This window comes from Neltuma alba, unplaced genomic scaffold, assembly GCF_004799145.2.
Source record: "Neltuma alba isolate B1F8T4 unplaced genomic scaffold, ASM479914v2 tig00011988_pilon, whole genome shotgun sequence".
NCBI classification, from domain to species: domain Eukaryota; kingdom Viridiplantae; phylum Streptophyta; class Magnoliopsida; order Fabales; family Fabaceae; genus Neltuma; species Neltuma alba.
The window spans coordinates 115,456-138,753 of record NW_021636561.1 but is presented as its reverse complement, the minus strand read 5'-3'; the positions used below and the strand labels follow the sequence as shown (position 1 = coordinate 138,753).

General features: G+C 32.1%; 4 protein-coding genes across 4 annotated transcripts; 2 read left to right on the top strand and 2 right to left on the bottom strand.

Annotated features, from left to right (window-relative positions):
- Window positions 1–1,505: 1,505 nt before the first annotated feature.
- On the bottom strand, window positions 1,506–3,024 carry LOC114720483 (UDP-glycosyltransferase 13-like). The gene has a single exon (XM_028906127.1). The coding sequence runs from the start codon at window positions 2,960–2,962 to the stop codon at window positions 1,559–1,561; it is 1,404 nt and encodes a 467-aa protein (XP_028761960.1). The 5' UTR covers window positions 2,963–3,024; the 3' UTR covers window positions 1,506–1,558.
- A 4,344-nt stretch (window positions 3,025–7,368) lies between these two features.
- Window positions 7,369–9,158, bottom strand: LOC114720482 (UDP-glycosyltransferase 13-like). The gene has a single exon (XM_028906126.1). It carries the CDS (start codon window positions 9,040–9,042, stop codon window positions 7,633–7,635), a length of 1,410 nt encoding a protein of 469 aa, XP_028761959.1. The 5' UTR covers window positions 9,043–9,158; the 3' UTR covers window positions 7,369–7,632.
- Window positions 9,159–17,588: 8,430 nt separating this feature from the next.
- On the top strand, window positions 17,589–18,359 carry LOC114720558 (nodulin-related protein 1). The gene has a single exon (XM_028906210.1). It carries the CDS (start codon window positions 17,683–17,685, stop codon window positions 18,055–18,057), a length of 375 nt encoding a protein of 124 aa, XP_028762043.1. The 5' UTR covers window positions 17,589–17,682; the 3' UTR covers window positions 18,058–18,359.
- A 1,312-nt stretch (window positions 18,360–19,671) lies between these two features.
- LOC114720556 (nodulin-related protein 1-like) lies at window positions 19,672–20,585 on the top strand. Its single transcript, XM_028906207.1, has one exon. It carries the CDS (start codon window positions 19,754–19,756, stop codon window positions 20,252–20,254), a length of 501 nt encoding a protein of 166 aa, XP_028762040.1. The 5' UTR covers window positions 19,672–19,753; the 3' UTR covers window positions 20,255–20,585.
- Window positions 20,586–23,298: the final 2,713 nt, after the last annotated feature.

The following is a 23,298-nucleotide window of genomic DNA, read 5'->3' as shown; positions in this document are numbered from 1 at the left end:
AAATGCAATTCTCTTGATATTGCGTAAATTGAATCAAATATTTGAATTAATTCCTCGTAATTTGTATCAAGATTAATGGAATCGTGCCAAACTAGCCACTATTCTCATAAGTCATAACCATTGTTAAATTTTGAAATGTTTACAAGAAATTGGTTTTGGTTTTCACCCAGTTCTTGCTCCAGCGCTGGAAGAGGTGAAGTTATGTTGCTATTATCTTTTTTTTTTTGGGGTAATTTTCTGCTTATAAAAAAAATAAAGAATATTTCATTACAAATTCTGAAAAAAATTTTATTCATTAAACTTTATGTTAAAAAATTTAAATTAAGACTCCATTAATTTAACAATCCAGCTTTTCCTCTCCCTCTTTAAATTTAAATGTTTTTAAATTATTGAATTAAAAACAAATAAAAATTATAATAAATAAGAAAATATGTTAAATTCAAAGTTAGGAAGTTTTTGAAAATGTATAAAAAATACCATTAAATAAATATATCTGCCGAGGATAGCTATATCTATAAAAAAAAAAGCATTAAATTTAGCTAGGTAACGGCTAATTAGTAGTTGGGACGTGAAAATGGAATATTAGAAATAAAGAGAAGGGAGAGAAACAGGGAGGGGGGGAAAAAATCTTAAAGCAAGCGAATATCAATTCAAACTCTTGAAGTAGCCTAACTACGCCAAGGATCTCGAGGATGTTACGTTAAAGTTCTCACTAATTTATTTGTGATTAAATTACGAAGCCAAATTAACTGCATACCCTTCATTTGAATTCTGAAAAACAAAAATTCTAATTACAAGAATAGCTCAATGAATAGCAACTTTATTTAAGAAATGACAAAAATAATTGAATCCATGACAAGTTATTTATATTTCTGCATTGGCAAGTTTAAACAAACTATTACATATACATAACAAATTCTTAAGTTAAAGCTATATCTTTGTCCTCCACAAGAAGGAATGTCTGCATAAGCATGGTAGTAATGTTTTTTCAATTTTGAAAAACCTTGGGTCAATTTTCAAAATAAAAGTATGTCTTGTAAATAAAGTACTCCTCCGATCCTTAATATAGGACCCAATTGCTAAGTTGATTTTGATCCTAAATATAAGACCCATTTCTCATATTTATTAATTTTCTCTAAATTACCCTTATGGATACTCCATCAACTATAATCAAGTAGAAGATAGAGAGGGGTATTAAGAAAGATGATTATGGTATTTTAGGAAAAACATGTCATAATTTTTATAATTAACTAACTTACCTAACTTCTTTAATCTAATCAAATTAGTTAAATGGGTCCTATATTAAAGACTGGAGGAGTAAAATGAAGATTAGCGTACACTTTGCAACTATTGTATATATGTTTTTATAATCTTCATGTTTTATTTTAATAATGATGGTGATAAGATCAAAGTGCAAATAATTACCATTTTTTTCATTGAACTCACGCTGGCATCAATAAGAAGTAAATCTAAAAAGCAAGATTTTTTAGAATAAAAAAGGCCATCTTATTTTCTCCCATCCAATGGAAATTAATTCAACCTAAAGAAGCCATTGACCTTAACCCGAACAGTTCATCCTCTTCAACTCATCAATCAGTCTCTGAACAGAAATCTCAGAACTCCCGCCGCCGCCGCCGCCGCCAACGGCCTTCCTCGCCGCCTCTTTGATTTCCATTGCTTTAACTTTCAAAGCTTCGTTCTTCATCATCTCATCAATGGCGTCTCCAATCTCTTCTCCTTCCACCAGATTTTCTCCTGACCAACCCCATGTCTTCTTCCACATGCCCCACCCACTCTTCTCCACCACCTCTGCATTAACCTTCTGGTCTCCGATCTGAGGCCACCCCAGAATCGGCACGCCGTGCCATGCTGCTTCCACCACCGAGTTCCATCCACAATGGCTCACGAACCCTCCCACTGAGTTGTGACTCAGAATATCAGATTGATCTACCCAGTGTTTCACTACCAACCCTTTTGATTTTAATCTCCTCATCAGATCCGTCCCGACCACTTCTTGTAAGTCGTCTTCTTCTTCTTTGTCTACCTTCTTATCCTTCACTACCCACAGAAATTTGAACTCGGTTTTCAGCAACCCGTTTCCGATTTCTCTTACTTGTTCTCTTGCCATGCTCAGTCTGCTGCCGAAGCTTACGTACACGACGGACCCAGGAGACCGATCGTTTAGCCACTTCAATGGCGAAGAATTCATCTGTTCTTCCCTTTCATTCTTCTCAAACTCACATGGCATCAAAGGACCCATTGGGAAAACAGGGGGCAATTCTTTGACCACTTTTCCGCTGTTCAGGGATTCAAGAGGAATCGATTCCAGCGCTTCGAACGAATTGACCAAAATCCCACATGATTTAGGAAGCTTGGGACTGTCTTCTAGTAATATGTTTGCGAAGACATTATTGGGGAGAAGAAGCAGAGGAGGGATCGAAGATCTGGGTATGGTTGAAACTCCTGGAATTTCTACAAAATCCATTTCAGAAATGGACGGAATCAATCTGGCTATGGATGAGAAGAGGCACAACATGGCAGCTGAAGAAGTAAAAAGGATGAAAATTGGAAGACGAAGGCTCTCTGTGATTGGAAGAACAGGGGATATCAGGGTCATATCGCAGACAAAAGCAGAGAGAGGTGGAGAAACCGAAGCGAGCAGAGAAGGAAGAAGATGACATGAGCGACGAATTGCTTCAAACTGGAGAAAAAAAGGGTCGTCGGAGTTTGCAGTGGAAGCATCAAAAGGGACGAGATAAAAGGGAAGAACAGAGACCTGAGGAAAAGCAGAGTGAAAGCGAGAGAGAAGCCTGGATTCAGCCATGGAAACTGTGGGCTGAGGAGTGATTAGAGTGACTCGGCAATGGCGGTTCACGAGCAACACGGCAAGTCTCAGAAATGGAGTTAGGTGACCCATGCCGGCGTTAGGGAAGAGAGCCACGTGAACAACCGCGTCGGACATGTTTTCCGGTGACGTGTAGTCAACTCAGACTGTGTAATGTGAATTGTCTGGAAAGACTTTTAATTTCAGACTAGAAAGATGCAACCTGCGATTCACTGAGTGCGTGGAAAGCTCTAATATGGATTTGAAAATGTATATCGTTTATGATGAATTCAAAGGCGAACCGAGAAGGAAGAAAATGAATTGAGGTTGTGCAAGTTGCGTGCTTTACGTGGTTTTTTTAATCTAGGATACACAAAATACTTCTACCTGCCTCTTGTTCTAATTATAAAAACAAATTAATTAATTTTAAAAATATTTTTTTAAAAAGTTAAATTTGTTATTTTTAATAAATATAGTTTATCTTTTCTAAAACATTCTTACTAGTCAAGTTTATTGATTAGAATTACTATTATTAGAGAGATTATCTTATAAAAAAATACATAAATATGAAAGATAAAATAGATTGGGATCTTACAATTAGGATCAAAATAAAAATCAAACGAAATTTTATATTAAGAACCGAAGGTAGTACCTTACTTCTTAATTATAAAATCTATTTATAATCTATAAACGAGGCCTTATAATTAAGACAGGAAGTAGTATATTATAACGAGACAGATCACATGCTCTTTTTTTTTAATGCTTATAATGGCAGTTGAATTTTTTTAAAAATAATTTTTATCATAATTTATAAAGTATACGAAAAAAATTATTTGTTTCAACTTACTACGTAAACATGTAACATATTTATAATTATTTATAAAATATACATTTTGCATCCTTGATGCTTAAGACAGTCTTATCCGTCATTTTGTTTATAACCCCAATTCCCCAAAATTACCTAAATTATCCTAAAGTGCTTAGTGACTTATTTAAGCTGCCTAAATGATGAAGACAAATTATCTATACATCCCTTCATTTGATTTCTTTCTTCTTCTTTTTTCCGGCCAAACCCTTCATTCTCAACGTAAAAATAGCTTCGCAAATAATAATTTTAACTTAAAAAAATGACAAGAACAACTAAGTCAACGATAAATTCTTGTTATACATACACCATCCATTATAAAATTCATAGAATCATGAACGGAGAGGGCAAATTTTTGGGTCCTTCCTTTCTTTCTGCATCGGACGAGATGAAATATTATTATTATATTCTCATGAGTTGGCTATATGTTATCTCTTGTACTAAATATAAAAGTTAGTTGACTAATTTAAATGGATTAAGAATTAGTTATTTATAATAAATAGATATTGTCTTTTCTAAAATACTTTTATTAATTATGTGTATTAGCTAGAATTATCATATGATGAAAACTTAAATATATGTAACTATTATAAAAACTGTTTTAAAAAATAGATAAGTATAAAAAATAAAATAAATTAAAATCTTATATTTACAACTAATTTAAATTTCAAACTAGTTTTTATATATGTTTTATATTTATAGCCAACCCATGATGTCTCCGAGTTTTATTTTATTTAGCGTCGACAAAATATGACGAGACAACCCAGATGCTTTTGTTTTTTAGCAACTTATTATATGTGAGAGTACATTGAATATACAATTTTGTTTACAGGAGAGCAAATATAAAAATGTGAAATTGCCCTTCCCAACTCTGCATATGTTTTGACAGCGTGCAAGCAGGTAACATACTAAAAAGCATTTAATGATGCGTTGTACTGCTCCTCCATTGTTTAATGTAAAATTTGTTTAATTAATTTGAATAAGTTAAAAAAAATTTAGTCTTTAATTAATTAGTAATTCAATAAATTTAATTTTAATAAATATGACAGGAACTCTCTAAAATCCTATTTTATGATACTATTTCCGGTTTTAATATAAAAGCTAGTTTGATTTTGATTTTAATCTTAAATATAAAATCATAATTCACTTGTTTCTCATTTATTCATTTTTTTAATGTTGCTTTTGTACTAGTTGCACATATAAAATGTTTAATCAAGTGACACTTGATTAACCAGGTTATTTTAGACAAGACAATACATATTTATTACAAATAATTAATCTAATTTACTTAATCTGCTTAAATTAGGAATTGAAAGTAGTACTCCTCCGATCCTTATTATAAGACCCAATTTGACTTTTTATTTGGTCCTAATTATAAGACCCAATCCATTTTCTCTCTTATATTTATGCATTTTTTTCCAAGATAATCCTTCTAATAATGATAGTTTTAGCCAATATACTTAATTAGCAAGGATATTTTAGGAATAACAATACTTATTTATTATAAATAACCAACTTAACTTACTTCCTTAATCTCCTCAAATAAGTCAATTGGGTCTTATAATTAGGACCGGAGGAGTATTAGATTATCTATCATGCTGTGGTATAAGTTAACATAGCAACTGATGGGAATTTTAGTTGTTTAAAATAGCAGCGAACATAAAAGGTTTTCGGAAACTTCATGAAAATGTTGTAGCTTGATTGTTTGCTCCCTCAAAAAAAAATTCCAGTCGCAACTGTTGGCTATCGCCCGCAAATTTTCTTCTTCTTCTTAGGGGGGAAAAAAAAAATCAGATATGTCATCGTTGTTGGCTTTGCTTGGACATTTGTTGTCAACAAAGCAATTTCAAAGCTGCATGAGAAATTAAGCTCAGTTCATTGAACACTGTCCATTGCAGCTATAGGGAAGTTTAGGACCGCCTTGCAAGTGATGTTACAAAGAAAAAGGATCATCTTGTGATAGGGCTAAGTCACCAACCAAAGCAGGCCCATCTCCCAATGATTCATGTGATACAACTTATTAACAACAATGCACAAAACTCTCCCTGAACCAAAAAAAAAAAAAAAAAAGAAGCACAAAACTGTTTTTGCATACTTGAAGAAGCGTCCTGGTCCAGCTATGGCTTCTTCTTCTTCTTCAATTATTTTTTTAAAAAAATATAAGTATCTTCTTATTAGAGATAATCTTATTCGAAACACTGTCAAGCACTAAATGTAGATACCTCTTCTAACGGGGATTTAAACCTTAGTTCGTCACATTGTGAGAGACTAACTCCTTTTACTAGACCCAATTTCTGTTAGTTCTTCTTCAGTTATAGTACGTCCACGCCTCTCATTCATATTAATAGCTTATCTTCCTCCACTCATCAACTACCTAGTCTCTAAGAGACGAGTTTTTTCCCTTCCTTTTTTTGGCTATGGCTTGCAGATTACTATTTTTCATTTTTTAATATACAAGCTAGTTGACTAATTTGAATAAATTAAAAACATTTGTTAAATTAGTTATTTGTAATAGATATGTATTATCTTCTCTAAAATACCCTTACTAATCATATGTATTTGCTAGCAATACTATTTGATAGAATTTTTAGCATGTGCAACTACTAAAAAGACTACATTGATAAAAATAAATAAATATAAAACACAACATAGATCGGGATATTAAATTTAAAACTAAATTAAATGTCACGTTACTTTTTATGTGAAGGACCATACATAGTACCCGGAAAAAAAAACCTGATCAGGTCCTCTGACTCGATGGGTTCACTGGGCCAGCAGACGGCTGGCTCAGCCCTCTAGTCACTCCTTGGTCCAGGTTCCAACCTATTTTCTCCCTCCCTCTGATTGCTTTGTCTTCGTCTCTATGGTCCATGGGGAAGGCAGTCAAAGCACCATTATATCTCTGCGCCAGCCACCTTCATTCAGTTCATTGCATTGTCCCCGCGTTACCTTTAAAACCTTAACTTCGCTTATAATTAATTTCAATACATTCTCTCCGTGTGTGTCTCTAACCCCAAACCTCACACTCCCACATCCAAACAAATAGAGGAACACGAGGGACACAATTTCCCTCACAACATATCTATGCACTGCCACTCCTTAAATTGCTAATTTGGACTCGTACCTATTTGAATTTTTAATTATTCACAGATTATTGTAAAGGGTCATATAACTAAGGACACTGCCAGTGATCTTTTGAAAGGGAGGCCATAGGTTCAAATATGCATTCTGTGTGTGAGCATGTACTACTAATATATTATTTTCGGTCCTTAATATAAAAGCTAATTGAGTAATTTGAGTAAATTAAAAAAGTTTGTTAATTTAGTTATTTGTAATAAATATGTGTTGTCTTTTCTAGAATTTTTTTTACTAATCATGTATATTAGTTTAGAACTGTCATTTTATGTAATATTTAATATGTGTAACTACTAGAATGACTATTTTAAAAAAATAGATAAATATAGGGGATAAATTAAATTAAAATCTTATATTTAGAATCAAATTAACAATCAAACTAGCTATTATATTAAGGAAAGAAGTGAAGTATTTGCGTGCCCTTCATTTGATCCAATAAAAAAAACGACATCACAATTCACAGCCGTCAAAATTGGGATGGAAGTAGTAATTGTTATTATTTTTTTTACCAGAAATTATTATTATTATAACTAAAATATAGTAATAAAGTATTAATTGAAAACCTTTAAAATATCAATAACATGAACATAACTTAAGAAATGAGCTTAACAACTTTTTTCCTGGCCAGAGCTTAACAATTTATCAGCAACAATGCAGCTAGCAACTGCCAATACGGCAATACCGCAACTAATTAATCAAGCTAGCGCATACATATAATATAAAAAGACATGAACAAGCTTCTTAATTATTCCTCTCTAGTGAAAAGTGAAAGAAACCACTGAGCCTCACACGTAGGTTCTCATACATATCAATGGTTCGTCTTCTTCCACGCATCAATCAGTTTCTGAACAGCAATCTCAGAACTCCCACCACCCCCACCAGCAACGGCCTTCCTCGCCGCCTCTTTCATCTCCCCTGCTTTAACCTTCAAAGCTTCGTTCTTCATCATCTCATCAATGGCGTCTCCGATCTCTTCTCCTTTCACCAGGTTTTGTCCTGACCAACCCCACGTCTTCTTCCACATGCCCCACCCACTCTTCTCCACCACCTCCGCATTTATCTTCTGGTCTCCTATCTGAGGCCACCCGAGAATCGGCACGCCGTGCCATGCAGCTTCCACCACCGAGTTCCATCCACAATGGCTCACGAACCCTCCCACTGAGTTGTGACTCAGAATATCAGATTGATCTACCCATTGTTTCACTACCAACCCCTTTGACTGTAAGCTCTTAATGAGCTCCATCCCGACCACTTCTTCTAAGTCGTCTTCTTCTTCTTTGTCTACCTTCTTATCCTTCACTACCCACAGAAATTTAAACTCGGTTTTCAGCAGCCCGTTTCCGATCTCTCTTACTTGTTCTCTTGACATGCTCAGTCTGCTGCCGAAGCTTACGTACACGATGGAGCCAGGAGACTGATCGTTTAGCCACTTCAATGGCGAAGAATTCATCTGTTCTTCTCTTTCATTCTTCTCGAACTCACATGGTACGAAAGGACCTACAGGGAAAACAGGGGGCAATTCTTTGACCACTTTTCCGCTATTAAGAGCCTGAAGGGCATTCAATTCTAGTGCTTCGAACGAATTGACCAAAATCCCACATGATTTAGGAAGCTTGGGACTGTCTTCTAGTAATATGTTTGCGAAGACATTGTTGGGAAGAAGAAGCGGAGGAGGAATTGAAGATCTGGGTATGGTTGAAACTCCTGGAATTTCTACAAAATCCAGTCCAGAAATGGACGGAATGAATCTGGGTATAGATGAGAAGAAAGAGAACATCGTGGCTGAAGAAGTAAAAAGGATGAAAAGTGGAAGACGAAGGCTCTCTGTAACTGAAAGCACAGGGGATATCAAAGCCACATCACAGACAAAAGCAGAGAGAGGAGGAGACACCGAAGCGAGCAGAGAAGGAAGGAGGTGGGAAGAACGACGAATTGCTTCGAATCGGAGAAAAAAAGGGTCTTCGGAGTTTGCAGCAGAAGCATCTAAAGGAAGGAGATGAAAGGGAAGAAAAGTGACCTGAGGAAAAGCAGAGTGAAAGCGAGAGAGAAGCTTGGATTCGGCCAAAGAAACTGTTGGCTGAGCAGTGATGAGAGTGACCTGGCAATGGCGGTTCACGAGCAACGCAGCGAGTCTCAGATTCGGAACCAGGTGACCCATGCCGGCGGAGGGGAAGATTGCCACGTGAACATCCTCATCGGACATCTTTTCCGGTGACATATGCTCTGCTCAGCTCAGACTGTGTAATGGCCTTTGTGGGGGAGAAATGTCTGGACTTTGGAGAGAAAAGCAAGAGAAGCGGTGATTATTATAGGCTATAGGCTTTCGGATTTGAAAAGATACAGTTTTTTCTTTTTTCTTTTGTCTGTAAAAGACAGTTTTTCCTTATAGTCGCAGTTTCTATCGTGTTTTGACATATGTAAATATTTTTACTGAGTGATTGTCGAGGTTAGCAACACCCCACAAAAAATAGTAGTGAGATTTTTGGTAGTTTCAACGACAAAATGTAAAACATGAAAGAAGGTAGTGGTTTTGACTTTGACGGTTAGATTATCTACTCCTTTTTTTTTTTGGGTAGAAAAATTATCTGCTGCCTTTAATTCTGAATTCAAGGCACTCTTTAAGTGTGTTGTGAGTCTTGTGACTTGTGCCATTGACATGATTTAAAAATAAACCATTTTTTAAAATTTATTCCTATTTGATAAATTTAAAAGAGAAACATCCTTATAAATTGTAAATAAAAATAATCTCATAAAAAAAACTATTTAATGCTCCCTTTTTTCATGCGAAGTCACCCATATATTTTAGTTAATACTATGTTTGATTTTTAATATAATAGCTAGTTGATTAATTTAAAGAGATTGAGAAAATTAGTTAAGTTAGTTATTTATAATAAATGGGTATTGTTTTTTTAATATCTTTACTAATAATGTATATTAGCTAGAATTATTATTTGATGAAACTTTTAACGTGTACCGTTATTATAAGAACTACGTTGAGAAAAAAATAGATAAATATGAGAGACAAAGTGAATTGAAATTTTTTATTTATAATCAAATTAATTTAAAACTAGCTCTTATATTAAGAATCGGAGCTAGTATCTAACTTTGCTCTTGAATCTTTTTGAAGATGTATTGGGCAAGTAATGTTGCCAACGTCCATATAGTCTAGGGTTATAAATGCTTCTCTATATAAGAATGAAAGAGATCACAGGTTCAATTTCGGATACCTTATAAAAAATTAATCCCAATCAATCCCTGATTTCAAAATGACAAATAAATGTTAAGAGACTAATCTTATTTCTCAGCCATGGAAAAGACCAAAATATTATTTCAAAAAAAACCACTTTTATCGGTGACCAGGTGATCAAATCACCATTGCTGACAACAATACTGATAGGTAATTAAAATATTAATAATTATAATATTTAGTAATTTAAATATTCCTGTTTATAAATCTTCAGTCCCGATTTATAAATAAACCTTTTTAGATTTACAAATCCTCTAAAAATTTATTGCTTATCCCGTGTGTTATTTATAAGTTAATAAACGATCATTTTATGAATTTTCATTCAAAATTAAAAATATTCATTTTTGAGAAGTTTTATAGTCCAACCAGTATATCTTCCAAAAGTTACAAGTCATCCTTTAAAAATTTACACCTCATATGGGGTATTTCAGATTTATGAGTATATTTATCTTTTATATTAGTTGAGTTATAAATTAAAATAGAGTAATAGTTTAAACGTACTCCTCCCAAAATTTATAAGCCCTCTTCAACAAAATTGCAACTAGTGTAATGAAAAACACATTCACTTAAATTGTAAATTTTTAGAAGAATTGTAAATTTTAAAAGTTGACTTGTAAATTGTTGGTGGATTTTTATAAATAATAATATTTAAATTATTAAATATTAATTCACCAAAAAAATTATTAAATATTAAAATATTAATATTCTAATGAGATAGTAAAACAAATATAATATTTTATATTTATTTGTCGAAGATGTTGATTCAAGAATCCCCCGGTAGTTATTCAAAATTATAGGTCATCTTTTACAAGGATAAGAAATAATATTACCCTGTAAGCATTTACTTATATTTTTGAATTTTGATAATTTTATTTTATTACTTTTCATATAGGGTAATTATTTATAACCTTATTAGGTATTCTCTTTAGTTTTCTTATCAACTAACAATCAAATTAGCAGAGATTTAATAGAGGGGTGAGATTACTCCATTTTTAAAACACTGAGTAGTGTAATTGTGTCATTCTTAACTTTATGATGTCCTGCACATTTCTGAAGGAAAAAAAAAATTGAAAAGCAGATTTGAACTTCAACTCTTATTTTATTTTATTTTTTTAACCATGAGAGACCAATATATATATATATATATATATATATTTATAGCGCTACTAATTTGTTAGATGATAGATGGTGCTTACTGTCACGTGCGTGGTTGGTTTAGCAGAAGGCTATAGAGCCAAAGAACGTAGGTTGGCTTGTTTGACCTGGGATGCAATAATGAATTCCCAATTATATTTATGTTAAATTTAATTTTTTGTAGTTTTTTTTTAACAAGATAATGCTTCTTGTCTTTGATAGTTTTTTGTTAGGCATCATGTAAAAGATACTTATTATATTATAATTTTTATATTATCTTTATTTAATGTTGATTAATTTTTTCTACCGTAAGTTTTAAATAATTTTTTTATTTCAATGAAAATATTAATATCTTTTTGTTAAATTTAATTTTTTGTAGTTTTTTTAACAAGATAATGCTTATTCTCTTTGACAGTTTTTTGTTAGGCATCATATATAATTTTTATATTATCTTTATTGAATGTTGATTAATTTTTTATACCCAAAGTTTTAAATAATTTTTTCATTTCAGTAAAAATGTTAAGACTTTTTTTTAAATTACCAGACGGAAAATATTGTAATTAGTCGTGTCTTTGTTTTAGAAATATCAGAGTTTTTGTTGGATAAAAAATGGAATATCAAAATTTTAACTTTACTTATCAGCCAGATATAACATCAATTATTGTTTATTGTTTATTACACTATTTGATTCTTGATATAAAAACTAAACAGTTAATTTATAAAAATTAAAATAGTTCATTAAATTAGTCATTTAACAAAAAAGTATGCGTTGAATTTTTTCTTAGAGATCCTATTTAATATTTATTTATATGGGATATATTTTTCATAGTCTCTTGTTATGTACATTCTGTTATTATTTATAAATCACTTGTTCCCCAATCTCTCAAATAAAAAAATGTATTAAATTGATAATTTTTTCTATTTGTGCCCTTAATAAAAAATGGTATTAAAACTGCATTTTATATATTTCTCACTTATTTACTTTATTTCTTTATATATTTATTAAGTCATCACAGATAAATTTGGAAAATGCTCATTAATTATTCTACAAGTGACTTCTATTTTAAAAACAAATTTTTTTTCTTTACAGGTGACTTATAAATAGGAACAAATTAATATAATCAACAAGAATAATTTTAAAAAATAATAAAATTTAAACATAAAGTATTGCCTTGTGGATTTTTTTTTTTTTCATGAGATGAATTACGTACAAGAAATATGGATATGATGGCGCCACTATGAAGACATTGTGAGCTTGATTGAGTTTACCAAAGAGAGCAAAAAGAAAGAACTTGGTGGGGTCTTATGAACCAAAATTGGCATTTCCGGTACAACTTGCTTCTTTCCTTCATCTTCGTCCCTATGTGCAACTCAGTATTTTATATTTCAGTGACACAAAGGAGAAGATTATAAGTTATATTTTACTTATAACCTTACCCTTCTAATTAAGACTAAAAAACGCAACCACAGAAGAAAAATAACATATGCAACAAAAAAAAATCTTGGACGTAAAAATTCACATTATTGTATATTTGATTGAATGGTAAGTTTCAATTTTCTTTGGGGAAAAAAAGGCTGCCAAACAATTCATAGTTATGATCGCACCGAATTATCCATATAATATACAAAAAGAAATTACAGATAAATATACAAGCTTTATTAGTGATCACATAATAAAACGCAGAACCTGTATTGTGAAAGAAAAACAAGAAGAAGAGAGAAAAGATTGGGATTTATAGGAGGAGAACAAAAAAAATCAAAGATAGATATAAAGAACTTACAGGGAATAATATTCAGATTATAATAAATGGGAGGGATGATTCAGGAAAACAGAGTGGCCCAAAGGGGTGACCTGAGAACACAAAGTAAATTAGCAATGAAATCAACAAGAGAGAGAGAGAGAGACGAAGCTAATTCACTATGTATTCTCAGGTTCACTCCTCTGGGCTTAACTTCTGTTCTACCAAAAGTTATATGACGCCATCCTCTCTTGCTCACTTCTTCGCCTCCTTTTATAATAAAACATATGAGCTCTCACTACTTAGCTCATTATGTTGTCATTCTATGGACACGCTACATCAAATGTTGTCATTGTCTCTTGCCCCAAGAAATACCTCTGGCCTTAAATATCTGAGTTAGTTAGCAGTTCTAAATATTAACTCCAATCCTTAATATAAGACTGTATTTTATTTTTATTTTGGTCTTAAATATAAGACTCCAATCTACTTTATCTCTCATATTTACTCAATTTTTTCTAAGATAATTCTTCTAATAATTATAGTTCTAATTAATACACTTGATTAGTAAAGATATTTTAGGAAAGACAATACTTATTTAGAATAAATAACTAACTCAACTTACTTCCTTAATCTCCTCAAATTAGTCAACTGGCTTTTATAATTAGGATCGGAAGTAGTGTAAGACATCACTTCACTTTATCTTTCATATTTATAATGTATTTCCAAAAATATCCCTATAGATTATAAGATATTTTCATGAAGTCAACATATTTTTGTTATAAATAACTAACTTGGCTAATTTTTTTAATCTTTCAAAATCAGTTATCTAATTTTTATATTAAGGGCCAAGTATTATATCATTAGACTAATGTGGATTCCATATTTTATACCGGTGTGGTAAGATGTGTTGATTAGTATTGATAAGCACTTCCTTATGTTTTAAGTATTTCCTTATGTTCTAGATATAATAACTACTTAAAGGATTTATTTTGATTTTGAATATAATATCTCAATCTATTTGGTCTATCAAATTTATAATTTTTTTTAAACTATTCATAATAATTATACATATTAAGAGGTTTTTATTAAAAGATAGTTGCAATGCAAATATTATTTTTTAGCTGATCTCAATATCGGCATTTTTTTAATGAATTGTTATTTCGATTGTTGCTCCGATATACTTCTCACAATAGGATAATGGGTCAAATAATAAATATCTTCTTTTTTTTTTGGGTGGTATACAGATGCCGATCAATTGATTAACTATTTAACTTCTATGTTAGAATCCTGAGAACTGATATTGTGGTACGACTTTTTATAATTCTATGTTATGTTTTTAGATACATAGAATTTTTTTCCTCAAAAAATCAATAAATGTTTGGATAGGGGAAAACGTGATCCTAGAGAATAGATTTTCTTAAAAGCTGATCAATCCAGCTTCTCGCCGAATCATGGTTTTAACTCTCCAAACCATGATTTTTAGTTGATTAATCATTTTTTGACTCTTTTTTTTTGGGTGTTTGGCCGGATGAAATTACATGAAACAATGGTTTTGGCTCTTGGGTATAATCGAAACACAGAAGTTTATCCAAACAACATACTTATTCGGTTTATTTAAGTAAAAAATTATTTAGAAAATAACACAACGTCATATTCCTTCATGTCTTTCACTTTTTAAGACATGACCAAAGGGTTTTTATGTCTTGAATTTTTAATTAGCTCGTTAAGATTAAAAATGTTTTAGTTATCCTTTTTGTAACATTGAAAATTAAATTGAAACTATTTTCTTTTTTTTGCCAGAACTAAATCAAAATGACTTGATTCATCCAAAATACATATTCACACATGAATCGGCAATAGCACTTTAGCACAATAAATTTACATTAAATGATTTTTATTTAGATTGCTCCACTTAATTATTCTTATTATTGAATTACTAGAAAAACAATTAACATTTCCTTCCAATTGTAAGATTTTAGAATGACGACCACCTATTTGGGCCGAAATTTTATTGGGCCGAGCTGAATTATCTCTGAAATATAGGTTGTGAGCGTATAAGCCCATATATCCGTAAGCGAGGATGAAATAAAGAGTTGGGACACGCGCAGAGAGTTAAGGGCACTCACCGTTCCATGGCCTATGGTTTAGAATGCAGGTCATTTTGCCAAAAAAATTGTAAAGAACTACTTTCTGTCTTAATTATAAGATCTTATTTATAAACTATAAATAAGATATTATAATTAAGATCAGAGATAGTACTATTATTTAATTTAAAAATATTTTTGTTAATTTTCCATCAGGGGATAGATAGATTACATTTTTAAAAAAAATTATGATGTAAAAATTAGAGCTAAAGATGAAAGTCAAATCAATATTTAGACAATTTTAATGAATGAGTTTTAAAAAGTGACTTGTATTAAGATCTGGATGGAATTTATATACACAAGCTCTTTACTTGTTGCAATTTGCATTTATTTTTCTCAGGGTTGTGTAGTGTGTTTGCAGAAAATTGTGACGCAAAGATTAAAACAATGTTGGTTGAAGTCATATTTGATTTGAATGTATGTTGGAATGGCCAGAAAACACTTTTAAAAATTATTTTTATTTGAATTAAGAGAAAACCTTTTCATATATTTACTTACGTTTATGTGTATCTAGCACCACGAGGAGTGAACCCAAAATACGTTGTGACGCATCTAGTATCTTAAAGTATTTTTTACATGCGTTTAGCAATGTAAAGTATCTTTTGGTGTATTCAACACCTCATAGTATTTTTTCAAGTATACCCAGCACCCGAAAATATTTTTTGGTGTGTCTAACACGAAGGCAAAAAAAAAGTATTTTGGGGTGTTGGATATATCTAAAAAATATTTTGAGATACTAGATGCATCACAAAATATTTTAAATATTAGATGTAACTAAAAAAATATTTTGGAATGCTAAATAAACTTAAACTATATTTATTTTGCATATCACAAAATTATTTTTTAAAATCATGATTTTGATATCAAACCGCCCTTACTTATCGACATGGTGTGACCTGGGTTGTTGAAGAGGCCACCACCAACATTTATTAAAATCAGAAAAACTCGTGACGGATATGTTCCATTTTAAGTATGGAAAACCATATTGAAGGTACTTATATTTTTTTTTAATTTTCAATTTGATACCTATGTATTTTTTGTTCTTAACTAAATCTTTATTTTTCCTCTATTAACATCATTAATCCTTATGTAGAGACTAAAAATATCAATAAAACAAAGTTATAAGAGCTAATATTGTTAAAAATATAAATTAAATATTTAATTAAAGGGAAAAAACACATAGGTACTAAATTAAAAATTGAGAGAAAGTATATGTACCTTTAATATGGTTTTCCTTTTTAAGTATCCCAACAACTAACGTAAGAAAATTAATATTCATTAAAAATTAAAAAATAAAAACAGAAGAAAATGAAGCTGGCAATACAAACAAGGACGCGTGGCCGACATCAGGGGAACCTACACTTAGCCATACCATCAGTAATTAAAGTACTCCATTAAACAAACAAAGCGCAGCCCGCCTACAAAACAACGAAACAAAAGCAACCAGAGGCCAACACAATGATTGATTCAGATACAACTTAAAATGGACATGATCATATAAAGGTTCGAATTTTATTATTAGCAGTACTTAATATAAAAATTAGTTAAAAATTTAATTTAATTTTAAATATAAGATTTTAATTTACTTTATTTTCTGTTTTTTTTTTTTCAAAATATCCCACTAATATAAAAGCTCTTACAAGAGGATAATTGTAAGAGAATATTAAAAAAAGATTAATATATATTTGTGATAAATAATCAAATTAACTAATTTTTTAAAATATTTTAAAATTAATTATCTAACTTTTTTATATTAAAGTGTAAGTAAAACTAAACTTGTAATTTTAACTAACAAAAATAAGCACAGTAAGTGAGGGAAGCACAGCCAACAGTCAATTTATGCAAATATTTGTGATAAAGCAAAAGAAGGACAAAGGAACGTGTCGGCGATTAAGGGGGTGTTTGGATAGAAACCAAACCATAGTTTCAAAAGTGCTTTTACGGATTACGAAGTAAATATGTAGAGGAGATTACTTCATTTTACGAAAAAGTGCTTCTGAAACTATGATTTTGGGTTTTCCAAACACCCCCTAAGTCCAAAAATGAGGGTCCCCAGAAAACACGCAAAATATCTCATCGCCCACCACCTCAACTTCTTATCCATCACCCACGTGGATTCTCCACATCCACTCAGACAAATCTTATCTTTTTTTTTTTTTTTCCCAACTTACATATTGTATCTTCACTCCCCTTATTTCTCAACGTCCGTCCACACGGACCCAGTGTTTATCAGATCTGACGATTCAGATTTATTTTTATTTTTTAAAAATAATTATTTTAATAGATATAAGATAAAAAATAAAATAATCTTTTAATTATCATTTTTTAAAAATATAATTTTTTTATTTTAAAATAATTATTTAATAATATTAAATCTCAACTATTCATATTAGATTGTCCAGATCTGAACGGTTCGGATTAGTCACCGGCTGATGAGAACCGAATGCGAACGAATGGGACCCCAGTCCACACCCATCTCTTTCCGTGTATCTATATAAACCCCATCCCCCGGATCCTCAACAGTTATCCGCTCCTTCACTGTTTTCAGGTCAATATCATATTCTCTGTGTTAGCTTCGTGAGAGTCTTAGAACAATGGATTCCGAGCGCGGGCGTCAGGAGGGTGGTGGCCACCAGCAGTACTCCACCAGTGAGCTTATGTCCAGCGCCAAGGTGGTGGCCGAGGCGGCTCAGTCAGGCTTCGGCAAGGAATCCGGCAGCGTGGACAAGGCCAAGGTGGCGGAAGCGGCCGGTGATCTTCTCGGGGCAGCTCGTCAGTACGGCAAGCTGGACGAGAAGGGCGTGGGGCAGTACGTTGAGAAGGCTGAGGATTACCTTGAAAAGTACGGCAGCGGCGGCGGCGGAGGCCACCAGTCGGATAAACCATCAGAAGAGTCAAAGCCAGAAGGTCAGTCTGAAAGCGGCGGCGCCGGCGGATTCATGAAGATGGCTCAAGGCTTCATGAAGTGATCTTAATAATTAAAGTTAATTATGTGAAGAGTAACGTGAAAGGGTTTTATATGTGTAGTGGTGGTGTGAGTGAGAGCCAGAGGCATATAACTGGAAACTGGAGGAAGCTTAGCTTCAGTAGTGGTGATGTGTGCGTCTGATGCTTGATCTGTTACGATCTATGATCTTATGAGTCCATTAAATAAGTGCGTATTGTTGTTTGTATTTTGTATCTGTTCTCCTGAACTATATATCTAGATATAATATTTGGATATTTGGATTACTGAGTCTGACATAACTGAAATACCGATATATGAGGTTGAGGAAGCTTCTTTCCACACTTTTTTTGACCGGAACCTTTCCGCACTGAAATACCGTTAAAGATATAAACATCAAAATTTTGAAGGGGTTTGGTTTTTAAAAAAGCTGCTGCGCTTAATTGTGTTTAATTTAATGTAAGAACAAGTTGGGGTTAGATTTAGCTTTAAATATAAAAAATTAATATATTTTATCTTTCTTGTTTTTTACAAATTAAATATCTCCATTCATTATAAAGAATTTTTATCTAATCATTCAATGCACATAGCTTAAAGAAATAGTTTAGGGTGACACATAATTAACTAGTTTTTTTTAATATCTTTAAATGAATTATCTAATTTTTATATTAAAAAATAAAGATAGTAAAATATTTCTTCATTTTTATCCTAATTATATGTCAATCATATATTTTTTCACTCATTTCCACTCATTCCCCCCCCCCCCCTACTCTCCACTTACTGTCCCCATATCTGTAAATAACAGTGTTAAGTCGCTTTTTTCAATAACGCGTTAGCAGTGTGGGGACAACGGATAAGAACGGCCAATAACGGAAATGTTCAAACACAATTACAAAAGCGCGTGGCTGATAGTCATGAACAAGCGCCACCGACACCTTCCAGTACCTTTTTTTTTTTTTGCCCCCAAAATACTTGCAAGTCCCCTCAACTTTATAGTCTTAAAAATTATGCCCTCAACTGTTATATTTTTAACATTTGCCTCCCCACCACTGCCATTGAAAATGGTTGATATTAAAATCAAAAGCCTCTTCATCTTTCAGTGCGCGTCCAGAAGGAAATCCTCATCAAAACAGCTTTATAATTGTTCTCTAATCTTTTTCATTTCTCTAATCACGTAACAAAGATATGTGCTCCTGGAAACAATTAGATATCTATGAGAATTTGACCTTTTTTTTTTGACCAGTATGAGAATTTGACCTTGTTACTTTGACCAACCATACACTAAAATACTCCATTGGTTCTATCCACACAGAGGAGGTTTTTTTTAATCTTATTTATAAATTATTTTATTAAAGTTTTAACATGAATATACTATTTTATCTTTTATTTATTATGGTATAAATAATTATTTTTTAAAACATGTATATATTAAATAAAATAAAATTAAAAAATTATTATATTTTAACATAGATTAATACAATTTAAAATTTTTTTATCCTTATAAAATATGTTGAGAGTTTTTTATAAATAAGATCGGACAAAAACAAGAATATAAATAATAAAAAAATATATTTGCTCCCGAACGCGCAAACGAGTAAACCGCCTGGTGCTCACCTACTATTTAATAGAAAATCAATCCCAAAGCCCCAATCACTTCATTCTCATTTCTCTTCCTCCTTCAATTTCGACGAATTTTCTCTCTAATCTTTTCTATTGCAGCTATGGATTCCGATCCGACCCGCCGCCACGGCCATTCGCGCCAGCAACACGCCTCCAGCGAGCTTCTTTCCAGCGCCAAGGTGGTTGCTCAGGCGGCCCAGGCCACTTTCCGCCACGAATCCGGCAAAGTCGACAAGGCTCAGGTCGCCCATGCCGCCGGCGATCTTCTCGAGGCAGCTTGTCACTACGGCAAATTGGAGGATAAGTCCTTTGGGAAGTACGTTGACAAGGCCGAGGATTACCTTCACAAGTACGGCGGCTCCTCCCACAACGCCGTCGGTGGCGCACATTCCGACCATCCGACCGCCGCCAGTTCGCACTCCACAAAACCGGATCATCAGTCACATGGGCAGGGGGATTACTTGAAGATGGCTCAAGGGTTCTTGGGATCGGGCTCGAAAGCTGATTCTCACTCGTCAAAACCAGGCCACTCGGAAAGTGGCGGCGGCAGCGGCGGCTACCAGGATTACTTGAAGTTGGCTCAAGGCTTCCTGAAAAAGTGATGGGATTGTTTTTGTGAAATCTGTATGTAGTTTGTCGGTTTTACCATAGAGACATATTTGCTGGTATGATTCTTCTGATCTGGTATGGAATTCCACTTCTTGCTTCGTAACTTCAATTCATCGTATGTGATGTATTGTTCCTCAAAAGGCTCAAACTCTGGTTTGAATATATATATGTATATATATATCATGTGCTCAATTTTTAGTTGTTATGTCAATCAAAAAGTAGGATGCAGTGGAGAAGAATCTTGGAAGTGGACAGAGATGTCTCTATGTTGCGATGAATCAATAAATGGATATTGAGTAACAGTAAAGATAAGATAATTCCCTTGATTTGATTCGAGGAGTGACTTCAATTGCTTAGCAAGTATTGATTCTTGGCACCCCATTCTCTAAATAAAATGTGCCTTTAACAGCAGCATAGTTTTTTTTAAAAAAAATAAATTTCATTTAACAGTTTTGATTAAACTGGAAGAAAAATGCTATCTCATGATTAACTAAATAATAAATTGAAAGAAAAAAATTGTTTAAAGGAAAATCCTATTAATGCTTCACCGTTCACAGAAACATACTTTGTTTTGTTGTATCCGTACCTTGTGTCTCTATAAATCCGACCAAGTCACAAAGCTGTGATTTGTATGCCATTTCCTATGTTTACCCTATCTACCCTCTATCGTAAAATTTTAATTTGGTCAACATCAATTTCAGTGAATTAGGTTATGTTCCCTTTTGTGTGATACTTTGCATTGCTTGAATTCTTATTTCGGTTCATGCATTGATCTCAAGACTTATTGTTTCTTTGACACCATTATACATTACTCTCTCCGTTCCTTATTATAAGAGACAAATAACCAAATTACGTTGATAAAAAAACAGTTAAAATTAGTTGAGGACAATTAATGTGTAAAAAGTATAATGTTTTTTTCCAACAATGCCCCTATTAATAAGGAGAGAGAGTATGAGAGAGAACAATTAAATTATTAAAAGAAAGAGAAGTGGGAGGAAGAGAGAATATAAGTTGGAGACAAAATAAATAGGGGTAAAATAGGAAATCAATACAAAAAACTAGAGACAACTTTTAAATGTCTTTTATATATGGGAACATGCTATAAGCATCAAATGTCTCTTATAATAAGGACGGAGGGAGTATATTATAAAAGGTTTCTAGAAGCAAGTAACGCTATCTCAAAAATTTAACTCGAATTCCTTTCTGGCAATTAATAACTCGTCAACTCTCTTTGATATAGCAGAGAAAACACTGTGATTCATTATGTAAATTCTATCTTAGGCAGCTCGGTATTTGTCTACATTATTGCAATTTCAAAGTACATGTAATCATATATTACAATTTCCTTTTATTTATGTAAATATTTCAAAGCTAATTCACTAGAACCGGAGGTAGTATTATTATTTTATTTTAAAAAAATACTTTTTCGTCAATTTTTTTAACAAAAATTTATGATGTAAAAATTAGAGCTAAAGATGAAAGTCAAATCAATATTTAGACAATTTTAATGAATGAGTTTTAAAAAGTGACTTGTATTAAGATCTGGATGGAATTTATATACACAAGCTCTTTACTTGTTGCAATTTGCATTTATTTTTCTCAGGGTTGTGTAGTGCGTTTGCAGAAAATTGTGACACAAAGACTAAAACAATGTTGGTTGAAGTCATATTTGATTTGAATGTATGTTGGAATGGCCAGAAAACACTTTTGAAAATTATTTTCACACAAATCAAGAGAAATTTTTTTCATATATTTACTTACGTTAATATGTATCTAGCATCACGAGGAGTGAACTCAAAATACGCTGTGATACATCTAGCACCTTAAAGTATTTTTTTTACTTGCGTTTAGCGATGTAAAGTATCTTTTGATGAATTCAGCACCTCATAGTATTTTTTTAAGTATATCTAGTACTCAAAAATATTTTGGAATGCTAAGTAAACCTAAACTATATTTATTTTGCATATCATAAATTATTTTTTAAAATCATGATTTTGATATCAAACCGCTCTTGCTTATCGACATTGTGTGACCTGGGTTGTTGAAGAGGCCAACACCAACATTTATTAAAATCGGTAAAACTCGTGACGGATATGTTCCATTTTAAATATCCCAACAACTAACGTAAGAAAATTAATATTCATCGAAAAAATAAAAAAAATAAAAAACAGAAGAAAATGAAAGAGGACAATACAAACAAGGACGCGTGGCCGACATAAAGGGAACCTATACTCAGCCATACCATCAGTAATTAAACAAAACAAAGGGCAGAGGGCCCAACAAAACAACGAAACGAAAGCAAGCAGAGGGCCAACGCAAAGATTGATTCAGATACAACTTACAATGGACATGATCATATATAGGTTCGAATTTTATTATTAGCAGTACTTAACGTAAAAATTAATTAAAAATTAAATTTAATTTCAAATATAATTTATTTTATTTTCTGTTTTTTAATCAAATATCTCTACTAAACATAAAAGTTCTTACAAGAGGATAATTTCAATAATTTAATGTAAGAGAATATTTGAAAAAGATCAATATATATTTGTGATAAATAATCAAATTAACTAATTTTTTAAATATTTTTAAATTAATTATCTAATACTGAGATTAAAGTATAAGTAAAACTAAACTTACAATTTTAACTAACAAAAATAGGCACAGTAAGTGAGGGAAGCACAGCCAACACTCAATTCATGCAAATATTTGTGATAATAATAGAGGAAGCAAAAGGACGACAAAGAAACGTGTCAGCCACTAAGGCCATGTTTGGTAGGAGGGATTGATTTTGATGGAATGGGAATGGGATTGGAAATGGTAATGGTAATGGTAATGGAATTGGGAATGGGGCTTTTATTTTATGTTTGGTAGGAGGTAATATGTGGAAGGAATACATGCATTTATTTTATTCATAATAAAATATATAAAATTAAAAGATTATAATACCCCTTGGTATTTTAGAGATTGGGACTCCAACCTTATACACTCCTCGTCTAATAAAAAAGGAAACTGCATGATCATATATGTTGTTTTA

Bases quoted from the DNA above. Each gene is read 5' to 3' on its own strand.
- LOC114720483 (XM_028906127.1), bottom strand. From the start codon at position 2,962: ATGTCCGACGCGGTTGTTCACGTGGCTCTCTTCCCTAACGCCGGCATG.
- LOC114720482 (XM_028906126.1), bottom strand. From the start codon at position 9,042: ATGTCACCGGAAAAGATGTCCGATGAGGATGTTCACGTGGCAATCTTC.
- LOC114720558 (XM_028906210.1), top strand. From the start codon at position 17,683: ATGGATTCCGAGCGCGGGCGTCAGGAGGGTGGTGGCCACCAGCAGTAC.
- LOC114720556 (XM_028906207.1), top strand. From the start codon at position 19,754: ATGGATTCCGATCCGACCCGCCGCCACGGCCATTCGCGCCAGCAACAC.